At 43.5% G+C, this 22,028-nt stretch overlaps 1 protein-coding gene across 4 annotated transcripts in view; it reads right to left on the bottom strand.

The window, feature by feature from the left end:
- The window catches only part of LOC137535995 (PH and SEC7 domain-containing protein 1-like), a 492,113-nt gene that overhangs the window by 128,511 nt on the left and 341,574 nt on the right, over positions 1 to 22,028 (bottom strand). For all 4 annotated transcript variants that reach the window (XR_011024492.1, XM_068257916.1, XM_068257918.1 and 1 more), the window contains exon 11: positions 17,336 to 17,379. Coding sequence is in view for 3 of the 4 variants with exons in the window: in XM_068257916.1 (XP_068114017.1) it covers positions 17,336 to 17,379 (44 nt within the window). In the remaining variant the exon portion in view is untranslated. The remainder of the gene's footprint in view (positions 1 to 17,335; positions 17,380 to 22,028) is intronic.

Below are 22,028 nucleotides of genomic sequence, written 5' to 3'. Positions count from 1 at the left end.
AGTTGCCTGGCAGCCCTGTTGATCTTCTGGTATAAGTAGTGCGAGTCAAAACCCTGAAACAAGCATATGGTTAATCAAGTAAAAACCTGCGCCAGCTGAAAACCTGATCTGCTGCATGCTTGTTCAGGGTCTACAGGGCTAAAAGTATTAGAGACACTGGATCAGGAGGACTGCCAGGCAACTGGTATTGTTTAAAAGGCAATACATACGTCCATATCCCTCTCACCTCAGGTTCCCTTTAATGAATCAGAGGCTTGGAATAAGATTGAATGTCAGTACTCCTGACTGTGCTGAATGCATGCCTATTCCAGATTCGTGACTTGCATAAATAAAATACACCAAAATGTAAGTATAGAAGACATTGAAATACAGCAAAATAAGTCATTACAGATCATCTTAACCAACAACAGCTATAAACAAATGTGTGTATTTATATACATTATATAAAAACACAAGTTCATGCACACCACCTACACTCATTCCCAATCTGCTGTCACATGTGGTACGCAGTGCTGTGTCTTGCAGCGTATTTTTCTCCTCACAGAAAACCTCTATCCTTCCCCTCAGCTTAGATGCAATGCATGTATGCAATGTATTCTCGTCTAATTGCCAGCTCAAGTACTCTACCATATGGTGGACTCATTTTCTAGCTGTGACCATTCTGCCTCTCTGCAGTGACCTTATATCTTTTTGGAAGGATTTCTTTATCCATGCTAAACTGAAATTGAAGCTTGTCACAGTCATACTGAATGGCTGACTGCACACTTATTACCCCTGTGAAAAGAGGACACCTATCTCTCCTGGACCTTCTCGGTAGCTTTGCTTCTTCAGCACGGCTTAAGTGCTGAGCAGTGATTGTCAGAGCAGGAACCTGCCAGGATGTCACCCTAGATCTCTTCTCCACCCGTCAACTGACTATTCGGGCACAAGGTACTGCACATAGCTCCACACTCCAAACTACAGGGGGACCAGATGAAAACAAGCTGGCTACAAACATTAACCAATTCACTGCTACAATGATTTATCATGCATCCAAGGAAAAAACAAACAAACAAAAAACAAATGGCACATTAAATAAAATTAATTTGAAAATGTTAATGCTTGTGAGCTAGATTGGATACTAAGATGAAGAGGACAATGTTCACCAGGGTAACAGGCGTGCACATGCCAAAATACTGCATACAGAGACATTTACTAAGACTAGCTGTAGAGCATTACTAAGACTGGTATCCATAGCAACCAATCAGATTTTTTTGAGTTATTGTAGCTGGATCACTTGACGCTGCATTTCCAAATTGTTCAGTTTCACTAAAGAGGATAATACCTGGGTGTATGAAACGGTGGGCATAGCTTTTAGCCGGTAACACGGTACTATCATATATGACGTTACACAGAACTGATTACACAGGCTGCTGTGGGTGGGCTCCTGTTGGGTGGTCCCCAAGCCATGGAAAAGTACAGTACTTGTGGGTTACCTATTTAGTTGGTGTATCCGTTAAACGAGACTTAAAGTGAGACTACACTTTTTCTAAAAATTTGTAATAAGCATGTATCACTGTTGCCTAATAAATTTTTTCTTTTTTTTTTTTTTTTAATTAATGTTACCCTGGCTAAATACACAGTAGCAGAATGGAATGATGGGGACAGTGCCAGGAACAAAAACAAAACACAAATTGTACTACAGCGTTTCCAATTCCAGGCATCCTCCCGTGTTATCCAAGATAATGCCCAAGAAACAGCCTAAAGACAATGCATACATCAAATGTCTGTGTGAACACAAAAACAGAAATCCATGGGCTCATTCTGGCGATGGCAATGACAATGACAAGAAAGTGCCAGAGTCTACCTGTAGTATGAACCCAGCCTACAAAGTACCTTTCCATTTCACTTTTCAGTCATGATTTTACATACATACAATAATGCAGTGAGCAAGACTGCAAAGCTGATACAAATCCAAGGCAAAACGAATCCTGCCATTTTGCCTATTCTCTGTATCAGCAATATTATTATGTGTTTTTTCTGCACTGACTGGTCACTATTCATGGCCATTTAGCTCACACCCTTACATTGCTCTGAATAGTGCTTTGCTGGCAGTAACTATGGGCCAGTCACTAATGTGAATTCCCAGTGGTGTCACTGGTATAAATACAAAAGACACTATGACGGAGCTTGTGTCACTGTCAGACCTTGATGCTGGTCAATTATGCATAGGCAAAAGGTCTAAGAGATCCCTATATCTATAACATACTTTTTAAATTCTTAAAGCACTAGTAATTACTTCAAAAATATTTTAGAAGTTGCAAAAGTGACAATTTTTTTTCTGTATGAAAGGTTAAAGAAAACCTGAACTGAAAATAAAAAGTCAAAATAAACATGCACAGGTCATACTTACCTCCCGTGCAGTCTACTCCTCAATCTCATTCTCCTCTCCCGCGTCCCATTTGTCCACTGTGATCAATGCAATTTTCCGTCCTCCATTTTAAAAATGGCCATTACCCCATAACAACTTCCTGCTCATCACACTGTTAAACTGCAATATCGCTCACTTGAGCCATAGGGAAACATGGACATTACCTTGTACATTCAGTTGTAACTGACAGCTGCTGATATATAACTGACAGCAACTGGTATATTTCAGTTCTGACAAAATTTTGTCAGAACTGGAAGTGATCACTGTAAGGAGAAAATGGTGAGCTTCTGAGAGCAACTGACAGTGAGGTAAGTATGTAATAATCATTTGCAGCTACGTCATGTGTTTATTTTAAATAATTTTACTCACTTCAGGTTCCCTTTAATTAAAAATATAATTTCCTCTATGCGAACATTAGCAACTCCTTTTCAGAAATAACACTAAATTAGTTGTGTTCTATTCTTAGTTATTCATTTCATCTAGTGTTACTGTTTATAATGTTTCTATAACATAAACGCCCTTTAAATATATTGTTCTCTCAATGTTTGTTAACTATTATCTAATTCCATATTTGACAATAATTTGTTCTTATTCACTACCTTTCCTGTAGGTTACTGAATGATTGTTTAGTTTTTGTATACATCTTGCCTTATAAAATCTAATAAAAACTATTGAAACAAAGCCAGAAACATTAATAAACTATTTTAACCACTTCCCCCCCCAAAAATAAAAATATATATATAATTTCCTTATGTGTAGCGCACCCGTAGGTGTAGCTATGTAAGATGGGTCTTGCTTTTATTCAATTCTGGCGACGTCCACAACCTCCAGTAATACACATAAACCAGCAGTATAATGCTAAGCAATTTTATAGGATCCGCAGACCCACTAATAAAGATAAAATTAATAATTTACCGTCTAGCAATATGTTCTAACAGAAAGGTCATAGCATTTGAACTCACAGTTATGGCAATAAGTACCAAGAGTTGCTAGCAAAGGAATGCAATAGAGAATGATACCACCAAAGCCTCTGGGAAGGGTTTGGCCACATGTCTAATTAGCATTATTGTAAAGAAAGTTAAAGAGGTGAAAACAGATCTAAACCACTTCTTAAGAACAAATGGGCATCAAAAATTCTGAAATATCCCATGGAGAGTCACTATTTATCATAATCACTTATGGCCCATTTCCACCAACTCTCACGCAATTTGAGTAGTTACGGACATGCGTTTTTAATCTGTGAAAACACACGTCTTATGTGCATTTTAAATGTCAATCTTCACATCTCATTTTAAATCTCCATAGCAACATGACATGATGTGACTGCACAGGAAACAGGAAAGAGAAAGTTAGATGGAAAAACACATGCATTTTTTTTTGAATGAAAATAGGAAAATTTGCATGCGGGACCACTGACTTTTTTCATTACTTGTAAATTCAATGTGGAATAATGCGTGGTGCAAAAATCTGCAGCAAGTAGTCTCCATTGGAATAGAATACATAAAACACATTCAATGGAAAGTACTCCATTGAAATCGCATTGGTGTCAGTACTAATAAAAACCTGGTAAAACTGGTGATCTGGTAAATTGGTCCTCCCTACCCTCAGTTATTGGCGGTCAGGGGATGTTTGGAGACTTGTACTTGTTTTTTATGATAGTGATCATTCAACATCTTTAACAGCCCATTTACAGGGAGTGCGAATTTGCATTGCAAAAATTGGCACTCACTGGAAATGGGTTGTTAAAGATGTTGAGTAATCACTCTGATTAAAAAAAAAACAAGTACACGTCTTCAAACATCCACAGACCGCCAATAAGTGAGAGTAGTGAGGACCAATCTACCAGATCACCTGCTTCACCAAGAAGTGAATAGGAGATCAGCATACCTCCCAGCATTTTGAGATAAGAAAAAGAGACACTTTAAGACACACACCCGCAACACCTCTAACCACACCTGCCACACCCCTAATCATGCATATAACAAAGAATTCAGAAGCAAAAGAGGTATTTTAATCATTCAAATCACATTCGTCCTTTTTGTCATTGTTTAGTCTTCTTTCATTTTAACAATTAAAATTAAGTATTACAGGTAGTCCCCACTGGCGTAACAATAAGGGATGGGACCCCTGGCCCCGCGTGGGGCCCCCCTAGGGCCCGCTGGAGGCCGTTTTGTGGGGCAGGAGGGGTCGCAACATAAGAGGAGAGCGTGGCTGCAGATCGGAGGGGAGGGGGGACTCCCCCCCCCTCCTTCACCTTGGGCTCGCCTCTCAGCACTCCCCTACTGCAATCTTTAGTGACAATGGGCAGCAGCAGCGGCGGCAGGATAACACATACCTCCTTCGCCCCGGAGGTCTTTTAATCAAGGGAATTAAGTTTAGAGTAATTTAAACAAAATTTTTAGTAGAAAAATACATATATTTACATAGATCTGTACATCAGTCCTGAAGGAGAGACAAATGAGGAAGAAAAAGGGAGAGATGGACTGTCCCTCTTAGAAAGGGAAAGTTGGGAGCTATGGACCAGCAGTGGACACCCGCTTGCTGCAGACTGGTCCAGCCCTATGTGAATCCCAGGGGAGCCTGTGAGATTAATGTTATCCTTTGCTTAGCCAAAAAAGAGACCTTAATATACTTCCCTCTTCTGTTCTGGACAATTTGGAACAGCTACACTTAATTTAGAATGCTAAAGCTGAACTAGTGCTGTCTGCATAATCTGCTTCTATTTAATCTTTCATTTGAAGTACATTACGTCTCGGCCTACTCTCAATAACTCTGTATGCCTGAACATAATTTTAAATAAACTATGCGCATTCAAGTGTATTTGCAATTCATTCACCCCTAAAATTTGCTCAGGCAAAGCTGCCTTAAGCGTGGCTCTCAGATTCTGCAGCTAGAATGCATACATTAGTGCTAGCATGGCTCCATTAGCGCGTTCCATGCTACATGCTGGCTTTAGCATCTTCTACACGTTACACTGCAGTTACATACAATATTGAGCAGCACAGCCTTCGGGCACCAGAGATTCATGATGATTTTTTTTAAATTCAAACAACAAAAGAGACTTAAAGGGAAAGCACACTGTGCAAAGCATAAAAACTGCAACATTCATTGTAGAGTCCCTGGTTAACCTATTCATTCAGCAATGTCATTATTGGATTTCAGTGGCTGAAACTCTGCAAATAAATGCACAGGCAGCTTAGTATGCATAAGGAGCTCTTAACAGCTATTTGACAGATTATCTGTGGATTTTCTGTACACATGTTAGAAAAATCCTACGACGTGTTAACCTTTCCAAACACGTAGTATAATAGATCTTGCAGTAGCACATAGAACTCTAGGCTAGATTTAATGATATGCACAATCTGTCCTCTCACACTCTGCTGACTATACATAATAGATGGAGCAATATAAGTGATCACATACCATGCTTCAGAAGGCTGGGGTCCAACCAGGACTCTGCTGTAATTACCAATCTTTACATGTATACTTCTTGCTTGCTTATTTCAGCTCAATAACATAATGGAAATGAAATGCCCTCATATGTAGTCAGGTCACACCACAGCAAGAAAGTAAAAGACAGAAAAAAACCTAAATAATATATTCATAAATGAATGAAAATGACCCCACCTGTACTGTAAGAGTGAACAGAGGCGCCAGCAGGATAAAAGGTTCTAAAAGGCTTTCCCTCAGGAGGTGGTGGTGGACTCGCCTCCCCGAAGCAGAAAAGATACCATCAGTTTTGTGACAACAGGTTTATTAATATACCGTATATACTCGCATATAAGCCGACCCGCATATAAGCCGACCCCCCAACTTTTCCCTGAAAAAACAGGGAAAAATGATTGACCCCCATATAAGCCGGGGGTAGGAAATGCTGGATTGGTGCAGCCCCCCAGTGTGTCCCAATATAGCTAGTATAGTGCCCAGTATAGGTAGGTAGTGTCCAGTATAGCTAGTATAGTGCCCAGTATAGCTAGTAAAGTGCCCAGTATAGCTAGTAAAGTGCCCAGTATAGCCAGTATAGTGCCCAGTATAGGTAGGTAGTGCCTCAGTTTAGCTAGTATAGTGCCCAGTTTAGCTAGTATAGTGCCCCAGTATGGCTAGTAAAGTGCCCAGTTTAGTTAGTATAGTGCCCAGTTTAGCCAGTATAGTGCCCAGTTTAGCTAGTATAGTGCCCAGTTTAGCCAGTATAGTGCCCAGTTTAGCCAGTATAGTGCCCAGTTTAGCCAGTATAGTGCCCAGTTTAGCCAGTATAGTGCCCAGTTTAGCTAGTATAGTGCCCCAGTTTAGCTAGTAAAGTGCCCAGTTTAGCCAGTATAGTGCCCAGTTTAGCTAGTATAGTGCCCAGTTTAGCCAGTATAGTGCCCAGTTTAGCTAGTATAGTGCCCCAGTATGGCTAGTAAAGTGCCCAGTTTAGCCAGTATAGTGCCCAGTTTAGCCAGTATAGTGCCCAGTTTAGCCAGTATAGTGCCCAGTTTAGCCAGTATAGTGCCCAGTTTAGCCAGTATAGTGCCCCAGTATGGCTAGTAAAGTGCCCAGTTTAGCCAGTATAGTGCCCAGTTTAGCCAGTATAGTGCCCAGTTTAGCCAGTATAGTGCCCAGTTTAGCCAGTATAGTGCCCAGTTTAGCCAGTATAGTGCCCAGTTTAGCTAGTATAGTGCCCAGTTTAGCGAGTATAGTGCCCAGTTTAGCGAGTATAGTGCCCAGCATAGGTTGGTAGTGCTCCCCCCCCCCGCTCCCGCCGCTGCTATTTTACCTTCTTAGACAGCGGCCGCTTCCTAATCCGCGTTCCTCTTCTTTCTCAGAGTGTCAGTGTATCACAGCAGCGCGCCGGGCGCTGCTGCTGTGACGATGCAGGGGGCAGGAAATAGCGCGGCTCCCTATAACGGCGATCTGTATCGCCGTTACCAAGGGAACCGCTCTTTCCTGCCCCCTGCATCGTCACAGCAGCAGCGCCCGGCGCGCTGCTGTGATACACTGACACTCTGAGAAAGAAAAGGAACGCGGATTAGGAAGCGGCCGCTGTCTAAGAAGGTAAAATAGCAGCGGCGGCCGCGGGGGGAGCGGGGAGGGGGGGGAGCGGGGCGCGGACCACCCGACCACCCACCACCAGACCACCAGGGAAGACTCGCATACAAGCCGACCCCCCAACTTTTGACCCCCTTTTTGGGGGTCAAAAATTCGGCTTGTAACTCCAAAACAAACAGTGCAACGTGTTTCACGGGTATGTTCCCGCTTCCTCAGGCAATAAACAGATAGGAGTACACAGTATAGTCTCAAGGTCACGAATAGCGCCACCTGTACTGCTCACCTTTGTTTGAGGCTTATAGCATCCCGCAGGTAATGTAGCTTCCAGACAGTGGCATATTTAGAGGGGTGCAGGCATGGCTCATGCCATGGGTGCCACGCCACCGTGCCTGCCACTGCGCATTCCCGAGACTCTATTCTGTTATCTGTGGAACATGGCTACTTTATGTATATGAAGGCACTTCGCTATTTAATTATTTAATCTTGACGCACCTGGCTATAGAGGCACGTGGCTACTTGATTATTTTATCTAGAGGTATGAACATACCTGATTCTTTTATCTGGACTCATGTGACTATTTATTTAATTGTAATGCACATGGCTACTTAAATCCGATATCTAGGGGACCACGGCTTTTCAATTGATGTATTTGGGTAACACAGCTGCTTAATTCTGGTATCTAGGAACAACACAATTGTCTTACAACAGTACTTTGGCCTACAGATAAAAGTAAATCTGCCTCTCCAGCAGTATTGAATTGTGGTCTCTCATTGCTTGTTGGACTGAGATATTCTAACTTGCCTTAACATCCTTTCAGCCAATAAACAGGGAGGGCAAGGGACATATTAGCTGTTCTTCCTGTATGGTCTTATGGCCCATACTCACGGGCGACTTTTGTCGCCTCAACACGCGGCGCGCGCGTGTTGCGGCGACAGGTCGCCCGTGAGTATGGGCCGTCGCACACGCGCGCACCCCGAACTGTCGCCCGCCGCTCATGTCGCCATGCGATTGAAACTTTCAATCGCATGGCGACAGTCGCCGCTGCCCCCCCGCCGCAACTGTCGCTAGTCCGCGTGAGTACGCGGACTAGCGACAGCAACCTCCATGTAGGTACATGGAGCTTCCGGCGGGGGGAGGAGGAACGTCAGCGACAGCTTCCGCCTTGCCGCTGGTCCCTCTTCCGCGTGTGTACGCGGAGGGACCTGGCGAGAAGCTGTCGCCGGCCTGTCGCCCACACGCTCACGTGTGCTGGCGACAGGCCACATTTCTCGCCCGTGAGTATGGGCTATTAGTCTCCGATGCTCAAACTAATTAGCTGTAATGGTGATTGAAAAGGTTAATGTTAAAAGTGAAGAGGGGGGAAGTTAGTGTTAGGAGACAAGAGGGGAAGGTTGGGACCAGAGTGGGAGGTTAGTGTTAGGTGTTAAAAGAGGGGAAGGTTAGTTAGAATACAGTACAGAGAGGTAATAAGAGGATATATTTTTCCAAAAGTAACTTTGGCAATATACCGAGCCAAAAACACAGGCAACCATAACAAATGTATGTGAGAAAGGAGGCTGTTTTTAGAGGGGAAGGTGGCTTTGGATGCAGGTAGGGAGGTGCAATTTCAGTGTTTGCCATAGGCGCTATATTACGCAGATATGCCCCTGCTTTCAGGTCACATAATAGTGGTAGGTGGGAGCATGGAGACTGGCTGCAAGCGACAGAGTAATCGGTTCAGCCTGTGCTAGATTTGGTACGGCATATCCAAGACATTTACTGTGCCTTTACATTTTCTGTCTGGCTTTAACCTGCAGACCATTTGAATAGCCAGGTGGGCTAGTCATGGAACAGGGGTTTCTGCATATAGGCAAGGAAGTTGCAAATGGGAAGAGACATATGGAAGAGGAGAGCTGTCACCAAAGGGTGTACAAGAAGGAACAGATGACGCGAGTTCCCCTTAACATGCCTATCCTATGTGGAGTCCTCTAGAGAGGAAGATGAAGTTATGTATCCTAAAATTCAGGAGAACTAACTTTAGTGATATCAGATGTTTAGCTGAAAGCCAAATTCATCCTGGTCCTGCAGATCTAAGGACTACATAGCAATGGATCAACCTTTGCCCAGCTCCTCCCAATTGAAAAGCCATTTTCGGTCCGTATAAATAATCAGTTACTTAAATTTAGATAAAATAAATCTCTCAACATGCTCTGCAAATAGCTGGCAAGTCACAGCCTACGCAAGAGCTGGAACACAGTTCTATGAAGACCAAAGATGACAATATATAATAACGTTGAAAATGAAACAATATTTAAAAAGTTCAGAAGGGCCCGTGTTCAAGACGTCATTTTCTAAAAACAGACAGGACATCTCTGCCATCTTTCTTATCTGGAGCTTGGCAGTGTGGTTAAGCTGTACATTATCACTGCTGAATCTTTGCAGCTCTCTTCAGTAGTAATCAACCAAAGGAAGGAAAACCTGCAAAAAATGTAATCTCAGAAGAGCGGATGTTTGACACCAAGTCAGTGAATTTCTGGGTCTTATCTTATTATACAGAAACCTATTTTTCTTACCAAATTGGCTGGGAGAAGAAAGATATCTACAGCTCTTTGTTCTACAGAAGTTCTGTACATGTATTTCAAAAGCCATGCTGTAACAGCGGAGACAATGAAAGATAATGGAGGCTGAACAGTGGCCATGACCAGCGCGTGTCCAGGCCCTGCACACCTACAAATACCAGCGAACCTTACAAACAAAGTGACTACACTCAGATAGAGCCTCTCCCCAGCTATGCAGATCAGCGTGCAGCAGAGCAGACATACCACAGCATCAGGTGTGCCACCCTCATCTTAAAGTAGGGTCACACTTGTGGCCGTGGAAAAATGGCAGCGTTTTCTCACAGACGATTCTGCATTCTTGGATGGCAGCAAGCTGAGAACAGCTAATTGCCATTAACAGGGAATCGCACATGTTGTGCAATAAAAATGCATGTCACGTGACAGCAGTGAGAGCCTAAAGTGTATGCTGCAGCACAGCCAGTGGGTGCAAGGAGAGGATGGCATACCCAATGCTATAGTACATGTGTTCTGCTGTGCGCTGCTCTGCATAGCTGACATAAAGTGAGAGGTGGGGCCTGTGGACTAACACAACATGGGAATTGGGGGAACCCTGATCTACAGCTTCAAAAAAACAATTTTCTTTACTGATCTCTCCCAAAACACGTACAGGTGTTACCACTTCCAACTGCTGCTTCTGAAACATGCAGTGGAGCAAATACCTGGAGGAAGTGCACAGAATTCTGCCTTCATCTACTCCTCCTGTTTTCTGACTTCCTGTGATATGTTGGAGATATTCAGTTCTCCTTGGTCAATTTCTACTACAAGTAAAATAAATACAGCATCTGATAAATGAATTGTTTGTTTTTCTATGAATATTTGTCTGCTTGGCTGGTCATCATTAGGGAAGGTCAATGAGATGCGATGAGATCAATTTGTAACATTATGCAAATTTTGTATGCAAATTTAAGCAGCTTGAACATAAACCAATCAAATCCTGCGGAGCTAAGATTCAGTTGGTATATTTTCAAGCTGATTACATTTCCATACAATATTTGCATAATCCTGCATCAACTCAAAATTATTCGCATCTCATTGACCATCCCTAGACCGCACCGACTTGAGACTAGCGACGGTTCCTGCAACAGCTGTTGCCGGCGATTGGCCAAGTCAATGGCCTGGCGACAGCTCTGATTAGCAACAGTTCCTTGCGCGCGCCTCATACACACGGTGGACCTGTCGCCGCAAGATGCGCGCGCCATGTGTTTCCAGCAACAGTTGTAGCCCGTGTCTATAGGCCTTTACACTATGGGTGCACATTGGTTACTTTGGCTCCTTATGAAGATGAGCTCTGAACATTCTCAGGTATGCTTATTTCATGTCAGAATGTTATACTTCAGCACTTTAGAGCCATGAACTTAGAGGTACATGATGAGATAGCCCTTCAACATAGCACAACTAGCATAAGGCGCTTTGTGCCCTCACTTCTCCCTGATGCAGATAAGCAACACAGCATGGTCAGCGCTCCCCACTGCTGATTGGACAGTGCAGACCAGCATCTGACTAAAGAGCTCACTGTCGTACTATAACTACCTATAATCAAGTGCACACTGTTAAGCTGGCAGCACGCAGCTGTGCATTAAAGCCTGATTTGTTCACAGTGTGCGACTGTGCGCTTCCTCTGTCCAGCTTGTGAGCTCAGCTGTGCAAGAATTATATGAAAATAACAGACAGAATCAGATCTGTTGACTAGTTGTACATAAAATTAAATTAGGGTTTTTGATTGAGGATGTTACTAGGTTAAATGTTTTTTATCTGCTGAGTAATACAATTTAAAGCCCACCTAATGCGAGAGGAATATGGAAGAGGTCATATTTATTTCCTTTGAAACAATCCAAATTGCCTGGCTGTTCTGACGATCCTCTGCCTCTAAAGGTGCCTATACATTTAGCCATGTATGGGCAGATCGACCAAGAGACAGATCGCTCTCTGATTTAATCTGCAAGAAGTTGTAAATCAAGATAATACCATTTATTGGCTAACTAAAAAGAATAAGAATAAGCAAGCTTTCGGCTTTGCAGCCTTCGTCGGGCTTACAATCCAGTAAGTAAGTTACCAGACCTGGGAGTTGAATTGTCACAGAGGCATCGTAAATTCTGAGTTCACAAGTTTAGCTATATAGGCTGAGAAAGAGTTTGGCATTAAATATCCTCAGCCTCATACCAATATAAAAAGTTTTTGTCCTTATTCAAGCCTTTATCCACTGCTTTGAACCAATTTATAAATGTTGTTTCTGCTATTAATCGATCATTTGACGTTTTGAAGCCACCCTTCAGGGCAGTGACACGAAGATCATACATGCTGTGTCCGTTGGACCGAAAGTGTGTAGCAACTGGGAGTTCAGATTTGGTATTGTTAATAGTGTGCCTGTGTCCATTCATACGTTTGCGCAGAGTTTGTCCAGTTTCTCCCACGTACATAACATTGGGGCATTTAGCACACATGATCAGATATACCAGTTTGGTGGATCCACAGGAAAATGTGCTCTGTACTCTTTACTAGAGATGGCCCAAACCGGTCGCTGGGCGAATCTCTGTGGGCCCTGTACTACTTCCGGGTCGCTATGACCCGGAGTAGTACGCCTGCGCTGGCCCGGCGGTGCGCATCCTATATCGCGCTCCTGTTGCCGGGCACCCTCTGCGCATGAGCGTGACGTCATTCATGCGCAGAAAGTGCCCGGCAACAGGAGCGCGTTTTAGGACGCGCACCGCCGGGCCAGCGCAGGCGTACTACTCCGGGTCATAGCGACCCGGAAGTAGCACAGGGCCCAGTGATGCAGAGATGTTCGCCGGTTAACGGTTTGGGAACCGTTCACCACATCTCTACTCTTTACTCCTGTTGTGAACCTGGTATCGTTAACCTGTCAGTGGAGTAAATGTGTCTGCAGGTCCCACACCTTTTTTGTCGGCCAGGTGATGTTCCATTTTATTGTGGCCTATTCAAAGAACTTCTGACAATCATCTGTTTCAGATTGTGTGGTTGCCAATATGACAAGAGTGGAGGTTTAGGGAATATCTTCCTCAGTCTGTGATCCTTGTGCAAAATGGGATGAAGTTCCTTAGCAATCCTCCTTAAGATTTCCAGGTGTGGGTTGTAGGTGACAACCAAAGGGACACGATCCTCTTTCTGGTTTTGCTTATATTTCAGGAGTTCAGTCCTGGGGATGTTGCTGGCTTTCCTGATTTGGGGCTCAGCCATAGGAGGACTGTAACCTTGTTTAATGAAAGTGTTCTTAAGGTGATCCAGGTGCTTGTCTCTGTCCATCCTGTCAGAACAATTCCGCTTGTACCTTATGGCCTGGCTGTAAATAATAGATATGATGAGTCTGTTTGATGACGAAACGCGTAGGGCGGAGCCAGTACGCCAGACGCAGACACGCCCCCTAGGCGAGTAAGCGGTAGCCCGGAGTAGTGTGGGGATTCCGACCAGCGGGACGCCGCAGGGAACCGGGAGTACACCTACAAGGGCCTTAGGAGAGCCCCTGTGACACGCTTGATACCATTGTGGAGCTTGTAAGTAGTTAGGAGGCGCGAGAAGCGCGGTTATGTGTCATTTGCTTCAACATACTGCGCAATGAGGTTTTATTGTGTTTTTAGTGAAAATTTTATGAAGATATTAAACGTTTGATACCAGCATATGGGTGTGCTTCACTGATGTGCCTGAGTGAGACATAAAGTGAGAGATCCACCTGAAGAACGAGGTGGTTTTAATCCGGTGAGCCTCTCTATTTTTGGGTGGTGGAGTCACGAGTGGAAGCACAGAGTGTTCACAATCACACGGGTCTCTTGAATCTAAAAGTGTTTACAATATCACGTGATGTGCAGTTTGTTTTTCTAATTTTAGATCGTGGCTATGGAATGAGAGCGCAGTGGATTTTTACGATTTGTAAATTATAGAGTTCTTAATGTGCTTGGGATGAAAACTGTCATATCTTAGGTATGTGGGACGGTCTGTAGGTTTGCGATACACAGACATTTGTAGGTTGTCACCCCTGATGTATATGGTGTCCAGAAAGTTAATCTCTGTGTGAGAGTAGGTAAGTTTCAATTTGATTGTAGGATGGAAGGCACTTCAGGATTGCTAAGGAACTTCATCCCATTTTGCACAAGGATCACAGACTGAGGAAGATATTCCCCAAACCTCCCCTCTTGTCATATTGGCAACCACACAATCTGAAACAGATGATTGTCAGGAGTTCTTTGAATAGGCCACAACAAAATGGAACATCACCCTGCTGACAAAAAAGGTGTGGGACCTGCAGACACATTTACTCCATTGACAGGTTAACGATAACAGGTTCACAACAGGAGTACAGAGTACAGGGCATATTTTCCTGTGGATCCACCAATCTGGTATATCTGATCATGTGTGCTAAATGCCCCAATGTTATGTACGTGGGAGAAACTGGACAAACGTATGAATGGACACAGGGACACTATTAACGATACCAAATCTGAACTCCCAGTTGCTACGCACTTTCGGTCCAACGGACACAGCATGTATGATCTTCGTGTCACTGCCCTAAAGGGTGGCTTTAAAATGTCAAATGATCGATTAATAGCAGAAACAAAATTTATAAATTGGTTCAAAGCAGTGGATAAAGGCTTGAATAAGAACAAAAACTTTTTATATTGGTATGAGGCTGAGAATATTTAATGCCAAACTCTTTCTCAGCCTATATAGCTAAACTTGTGAACTCAGAATTTACGATGCCTCTGTGACAATCCAACTCCCAGGTCTGTGAGCATGGTGTAAACATGGATTCTTATCTCTGCTAACAACCTTCCACCCCATTTAGATGTCCGGTTTCACTTAAAGAGAAACTCCGACCAAGAATTGAACTTTATCCCAATCAGTAGCTGATACCCACTTTTACATGAAAAATATAATGATTTTCACAAACAGACCATCAGGGGGCGCTGTATGACTGATTTTGTGCTGAAACCCCTCCCACAAGAGGCTCTGGTACCGTACGGTACTCTGGGCAAACTGCCACAATGTAACAATGACACACACAGGAAATGGCTGTTTATAGCTGTCTGTTAAAGCCAGAACAGCTACATAATCTGCCCACAGTAACAATGTCACCATGTAATACATGTCAGAATGTGAATCTGGGAGAGGAAAGATTTTACAATGAGCAAACTCTGACTAAATCATGTATACATAATTATTGTAAAAATTAAGCACCTTTTTATATTAAATTATTTTCACTGGAGTTCCTCTTTAAGGCATCTTAATGACATGTATTTTTGCTTGAAAAAAATCTATGAACCCCTTTTGATGTTGCATGTATAAAGCGGTCTGTACCATCAGCCTGCAAGCATACAGGATTGTAAGCCCGACGAAGGCTGCAAAGCCGAAAGCTTGCTTATTCTTATTCTTTTTAGATAGCCGATAAATGGTATTATCCTGATTTAAAACGTCTTGCTTTTACGGATGGCTAACACGGTACAATACCCTACTGCTACTACTATGATTGAATCTGATCAGAGAGATCTGTTGGGTGCAATAAACTGCAGGCTAATTACTGATTACTTTCAGCATGAAATCTCTTGGGAATTAGTCTTGTGACGACAAAGCCTCGTCACTTTCCCCCCAAATGTTTATGTGCCCCGCCAGTTCCCCTGCATTAAAATTTAACCTGGTCCAGCTGCCACGGCTGTCCAGCTGCTCTGGATCCCATCTGCTGCTTCCGCATGAGCACCCCACATCATGGTTGCCGTAGCTTGTGTGTGATGTCACACATGCAGCACCTGCTATACACAACCAGATGGAGCGCTCGGGGAACCAGCAGATGAGACGTGGAACAGCTGGAACAGCTGAAATTTTAATGCATGGGCAGTGGGGGTGGGGGGGGGGGATGGAGTCTTGGGTTTGACATTACAATTTGGGGGGCCCAGTAGCTAGGGGTTCTGTGCCGTTCGTCACAATATTGCACCTCATTACCGAAGCACACCTGATGTTGGTCCGGGATCTTCCCAGTATGCTTGATCAATACATTTCGACCAATTTTGGCCTGAAAAAGCTCATATTGCCAATTGTGCAGGTTTGCAACAAGCATGCACAGATTTTCATCTGATTCGATACAATTATCAAATCCGATGGTCGATTAGGCTGCAAAATCACTAGATGTATAGCCACAATAATTGTGTAGATGAGTAATTGGTCTGCTCTTTCCTCCTGAATGCTTCATTGGCTGTTCAGCTGATCATGTGACTCTACTTGAAACTACAGCTCACAACATGTTATAGCAGAAAAGCAGTCGTCAAGTTTAATCAAATAAAAACTAGATGTAAGAAAAAAAATTATATTCTCATTTATACTTGACTAAACTGCTTGACATATCTAGTGAGCAAATGGGCACCCTATTGGTAGGAAGTACCACAGGAGTACACAACAAGCAACTTAATACAGAAAAACGGTGTGCCACAAATATGCTTTTTAATGGTATACCTCAAACACAATCAACAACAAATTGGCATGTGATTGTTATGCTTTCCTTCTTCAAACTGCTAAATCATCTATTTCAAACCAGGGAAAATTTGCAAAACAACAAATGATCAACTACATAAAAAATATAAGCATGCCAAATGATTAACCAGTTCATCTGTTGTCATGGGAGGGTTCATCAGTATTTCCGTTTTATATAGTGCCAGTTTCCTGGTGAGGGGCACAACAGCAGTGGCCCAGGCACCCAGCAAAATGTTCATGCCCCCAGTGCTTCATGGCCGAAGCTCCACTCTCTCTCTGTAGTGCTTACTGGACAACTGTTCCACTCCTGCTCCCCCACCTCCTGTGCAGAGTAAGTGCAGGGAGGGCTGTTACATTTACCTAGTCATCCATGCTGCATCTTATATCCTCTTCCTCCCAGGAGCCACTTGCTCTATGATGCCACCCTGAGTCTCCTGATGACGTGACATGCATCAGGAGCCTCAGGATGTCAGCATGCAGCACATGGGTGCCAGGAGGAGGAGGAGGAGGAGGAGACTAGATACAGTGCAGACTTGGTAAATATAACTCTGCACAAGAGGAGGGGCGGGAAACTATATTCTCCCCACTGTGTTACACCACTGTGCCTGGCTAAAATGCCGATCTTTTGGCTTTAGTAGTGCCTGAGTCACACACCAGGAATACCAATGAAGCCAGAGGAATCTGAGTAGAGTTAGAACAGCATATCTACATACAAGTTGTGGGTCAGTAAGTCAGAAAGCATAATGGACAACAGTCAAGCAAGTAACATTTTTAATAAAACGTTAGCAGTTTAGGTTTCAGCACACCAACACTGAGAAGTTCTACTTACATTGTCCATTGTAACTTTTCATTCTTGATGGAGCTGTATAAGGCCTGTCAATACACAAGAAAAAAAAAAGAATGAATGCCTAAATCACAACATTATTCCATGTATTATTATAATGTAAACTGAAGTAAAGTACAATGTTAATTTCTAGTGTTACTAACTGAAAGTCAGTTAACTGCAGATTTTTCATTGGTCCTAAAGTTGAATAGGGGACTCACTGAATGTTCATACCTGATGCATACAGTCCAGGAAAGTTCCCTTTGGAAAGGTCTGTCATGTGACCCAGATAGCAAGCATGGAGCTTTCCGAGCTGCTGGAAGGTTCAGGCTCTGTGATCAGCATTGCGACTCAGCAATTTCTTATAGGCAGACTGAGCTATAGCTGCAGTGCTGGTCACAGAGAGTTAATCTCAGCAGAAACTGTGGGTATAAGAGGTTAGTTGAGCTGTACTCCCAGCTAGCTGCTGCCTCCTCCAAGCTCCTCTCTAACTGCTTCATGTGTGGGTGATGATGGTATAAAGGGAAGTAGTTTGGACATGCCTTTCATACCATCTTGCAAGTCAATACATGACAACTGTAACAAGAGGGATATGGTGGCTGCTATATTTATTTCCTTTTAAACAATACCAGTTTCCCGGCTATTCTGTTGATCCTCTGCCTCTAATGCTTTTAGCCATAGACCCTGAACGAGCATATGCAGATCAGGTGTTTCTGACATTATTGTCAGAGCTGACAAGATTAGCTGCATGCATGTTTCTGGTGTGATTCAGACATTACTGCAGCCAAACAGATCAGCAGGGCTGCCATGCAACTAGTATTGTTTAAAACGAAATAGATATGGCAGCCTCCATCTCCTTATAGTTACAGTCGTCCTTTAAGCACTTAAACCTATTTTGTTTGCAATGGTAGAAACCCTTATAAGTAAATCAGTAGATACTTTAAATATGTGTTCACCCAGTTCAACATACAAAGTCATAGCACAGTTTAACACAGGTCCACTGAAAGTACAATTTATACTAGATTTCTTTTCCTCATTGTTGAGGAAAAATATGCCACATAGAAGAAATAATACTCAGTTCCTTCATGGTGCCCTGACAGACAGATCACATGACGCTACAAAATGTCAAACCATTTAACAGTGGTCAGAATTATTTTTGGCTACTTACTGCTTATAGTACATTGTAGCCTCTCACTTCTTACATAGCCAATCTGCTTATTTACACTGTCTAGAATGCTGCAGTGGGGCTGGTGTGTTGCATTCGATTGTCTGACTACCTATGAGCCGGGTCATCTCTTCAGAGGTTTATTTACCCCATATGGAGCGGTCCTAAATATTTACTTACATATTGAGGTCTGAGGGCTCCTTCACACCAGAGCTGATTTCTGGCGCTTTGACGCAAACTCAGTACTTTGCGTTTTCCAAGGTAAAATGAAAGTCCACAGAGTTTAATTTTACCTTTCACATCTAAAGCTGCATTTTGGTGCATTACTGTTCGACGCATCCAGGGAACTTTTAAATCGTCCGTCGCCGGCGGTTTGCTGTCAGGTGCAGGGCCGGATTTGTACTCTTTACCGCCTAAGGCCACTGTCACCATCCACCTGCATTCAGTATAGGTAGTGAGATGACCCCCCCCCCCCTTCCCTTTAGTATAGTTAGCCAGGTGACTCCTTCCCCTTTCCTCTAGTATAGGTAGCCTAATAACCCCCCCAGTATAGGTACCCAGATGACTCCCTTAATCCCTCCCCCCCTTCAGTATAGGTAGCCAGCTTGCCTTCTCACCGCAGCAGCTATTAGTGTCACTCATTTCTCCGTTCGTCTCCAGTGCAGAAGCTTCCTCTTCCTTTCCGTCTCCAATGCTGCCCAAGTCCATAGCCACCGGCCACAATGCAAACGTGCACAGAGAGCAAGGTGGCTGCTGCACAGGTGGCTAGCAGCAGAGTACAAGCTTGCAAATGTTGTACCAGTTTAGCCTGCTGCTTTAGTGCCCTTGCTTCTGTGGTGCCCTAGGCCATGGCCTAGGTGGCCTTGACCTAAATTCGGCCCTGGTCAGGTGAATTATAGCTACTGCCGCTAATCAACGTTGCTCCGCAACTTCCCGATGTCACTCAATGCGTGCACGATGTCGGGTTCGTACACGCGTTGCATAATGTGAAAGAGCCCTCAGTAGTGGGTGTTTACTTGCAAGTGGTTGTACCATTTCTTTATCATTTACCACAAAAAAAATTTTGTTTTGATACATCTTTAATAAAGAGAAAAATAAACTTTTTTGAAACTGATAACTTATTGATGACTCTTTATAATTTACACATTGGTGCTGTTATAATTGGCATCTTTGTCAAGGATTTAGTATATATCATCAGCGAATTAGCACACTGCTGAGTTGTATCTATTGTATCTACACACTACAATAGCTGTGCACACTATAGTACTTATTCACACTTATTCACAAACATCCTGCTGCTCTCTGGCCACTGCTGATCCCCTCACCTACCTTAGCAATACTCAAAATAATTGAGTTTTTGGGGGTTATCAGTCTAATGGGGTTCAAAGACAGTTCCCCATCTTCTACTTCTGTCAAAACATGAGCGACAAGCAATTGGCAACACGCAACAGTAACATTTTTCAGCCACTTTCTTTGCCTCTTAATGCTCCTCCTACCCTCTTAGTAGCACAGTACATGTAAGCTCAGCCAAGCAATGTGTGAATGATTGCCACGGGCTGTAGGTAGAGCCTTGACCTCAACTATCATGAACGACTGATTTACCCAGCAATACTCTAATGTCTGTACATAGCTCCAGTGACTGAATGAAGGGATTGTACTAGAAGACACACTCAGGAAAATCCTTACTGTGGCATAAAAAGTGTAAAAAACACAAGGCAACTCTATATAATTGATTGATCAGAAATCAATTCTATAAAATTCCCCATTTGATTGATTTGCGGACAATTTCGATCGATTTGGTCTATCCGACAGGATGGAAGATCTAGGTCAATCTCCTGCTGGTAGCAGATCCATGGTCCATAGAGTTGCATTGGATCTAATGGTCCAATCATGCATTTACTGTAGATCGATTTCCAATAGTTTTCATTCTGAAATCTATTGGAAATCTGTTCCTAGTGTGTGGCACACATCAGATAGATTCCTGTCAGATTGGACTTGATGGCATCTGACAGAAATTATATGATGGTCGAATCTGCTGCAAATCTATAAGTGTATGGTCACCTTTAGCATATCATTCTAGTGCCTATAAGAACATGGAGTCGTATAAGGTCCAGTCTAGGATTTTAACCTCCTGGGCATTACGGACGAGCTTAGCTCGTCCAGTAATGCCGCGCTGGATTGCTCAGGCCCTGGTGGGCCGATTTGCATAATTTTTTTTTAAACACGCAGCTAGCACTTTGCTAGCTGCGTGTCTTACCCGATTGCCGCTGCTCGCCGCCAATCTGCTGCTACCCGCTGCAAAAGAGGGCCCCCCCGCAGACCCCTTGCGCAGCCTGGCCAATCACCGCCAGACTGCGCTATGGGGTGGATCTGGACTCCCCCTGATGTCACGACGTCAATGACGTCATTCGCCATGGCAACGGGGAAGCCCTACAGGTAGTCCCGTTCAGAACAGGATTTCCTGATGGGTTTGATCGCCGGCGGCGATCGGAAGGGTGGGAGGGAGCAGGGAGGGGGGAATCATGTAGCTAGCGCTGGGCTAGTTACATGATAAAAAAAAAAAAAATTAGGTGAAAAAAAACCACCCTCAGCCGTGGGGATTTAAAAAGCCAGGGAGGTTAAGCATCCTCCAAATCAGCAGACCAGCACTGGCTGGAGCAACCTGTGGACATGGGTTTATTATCTGATATTTTTTTGCCCGAGGATGCACAAGTCAAAAACCACAATTTTGTTAACGCATTAAAGGAAGAGAAAAAGGTAATTCCTATAGATGATGAAAGTCAACAGAAGCCAAATAAAAAAGTGTGATATGCAGCCAGCCAGTGGCGTAGCTAGAGACTATGGGGCCCCATAGCAAAATATTTATGGGGCCCTCAGATGGAGGCACTCTTGAGCAATGCCACCCTATGGATATGAGTTGACTGGGCAATTTACATTTCCATGGGCAACGAGACAAAGTCTGAGGGTGGAGAAACAAAATGAACACGTCAAGTACCACCTGGGCGCCCTCCTCTACGGGGCCCCATAGCAGATACTATGGCTATTGCTACGCCCTTGCAGCTAGCAGTGATGGTCACTTAGTTATTTTAAATGTCATTCATTATGACTACAGTTACAGCCTGGCTAAGGCGTCGTTCACATCAAGGCCGTTTCTGTGCGCTTTTTAGAGCGCATTGCCCTGTGTGTTCTGCAAGGTATTGATTTTCCCATGTAATTAAATGTGCCTGGTTCACATCTATGTGCTGTGCTGAGCTGCGTTCCAAAAATGTAGGGTTGCATGCATTTTTGTGTGTTGAGCTGTAAAGCGCACATCAATGCAAGTGAACAGGTGTGGTTTTTTAGGGCACAGAAGCACATACAAGCGCATGCGGGTTTTTTTACTCTGAATTGAAAAAAAAAACAACATTTTCATATGAAAACAAAGCTTTATTGACAACTGCTACTACAATAAGAAAAACATGCTTAAAAAAAGCGCACTGCAACGCACTGAAACGCGTAGTAAAGAACACACACACCCAATGTGAACAAGGCCTA

Source organism: Hyperolius riggenbachi, chromosome 10 (genome assembly GCF_040937935.1).
Source record: "Hyperolius riggenbachi isolate aHypRig1 chromosome 10, aHypRig1.pri, whole genome shotgun sequence".
In the NCBI taxonomy this organism is placed as follows: Eukaryota; Metazoa; Chordata; class Amphibia; order Anura; family Hyperoliidae; genus Hyperolius; species Hyperolius riggenbachi.
This window is presented reverse-complemented; position numbering and strand designations above follow the sequence as displayed.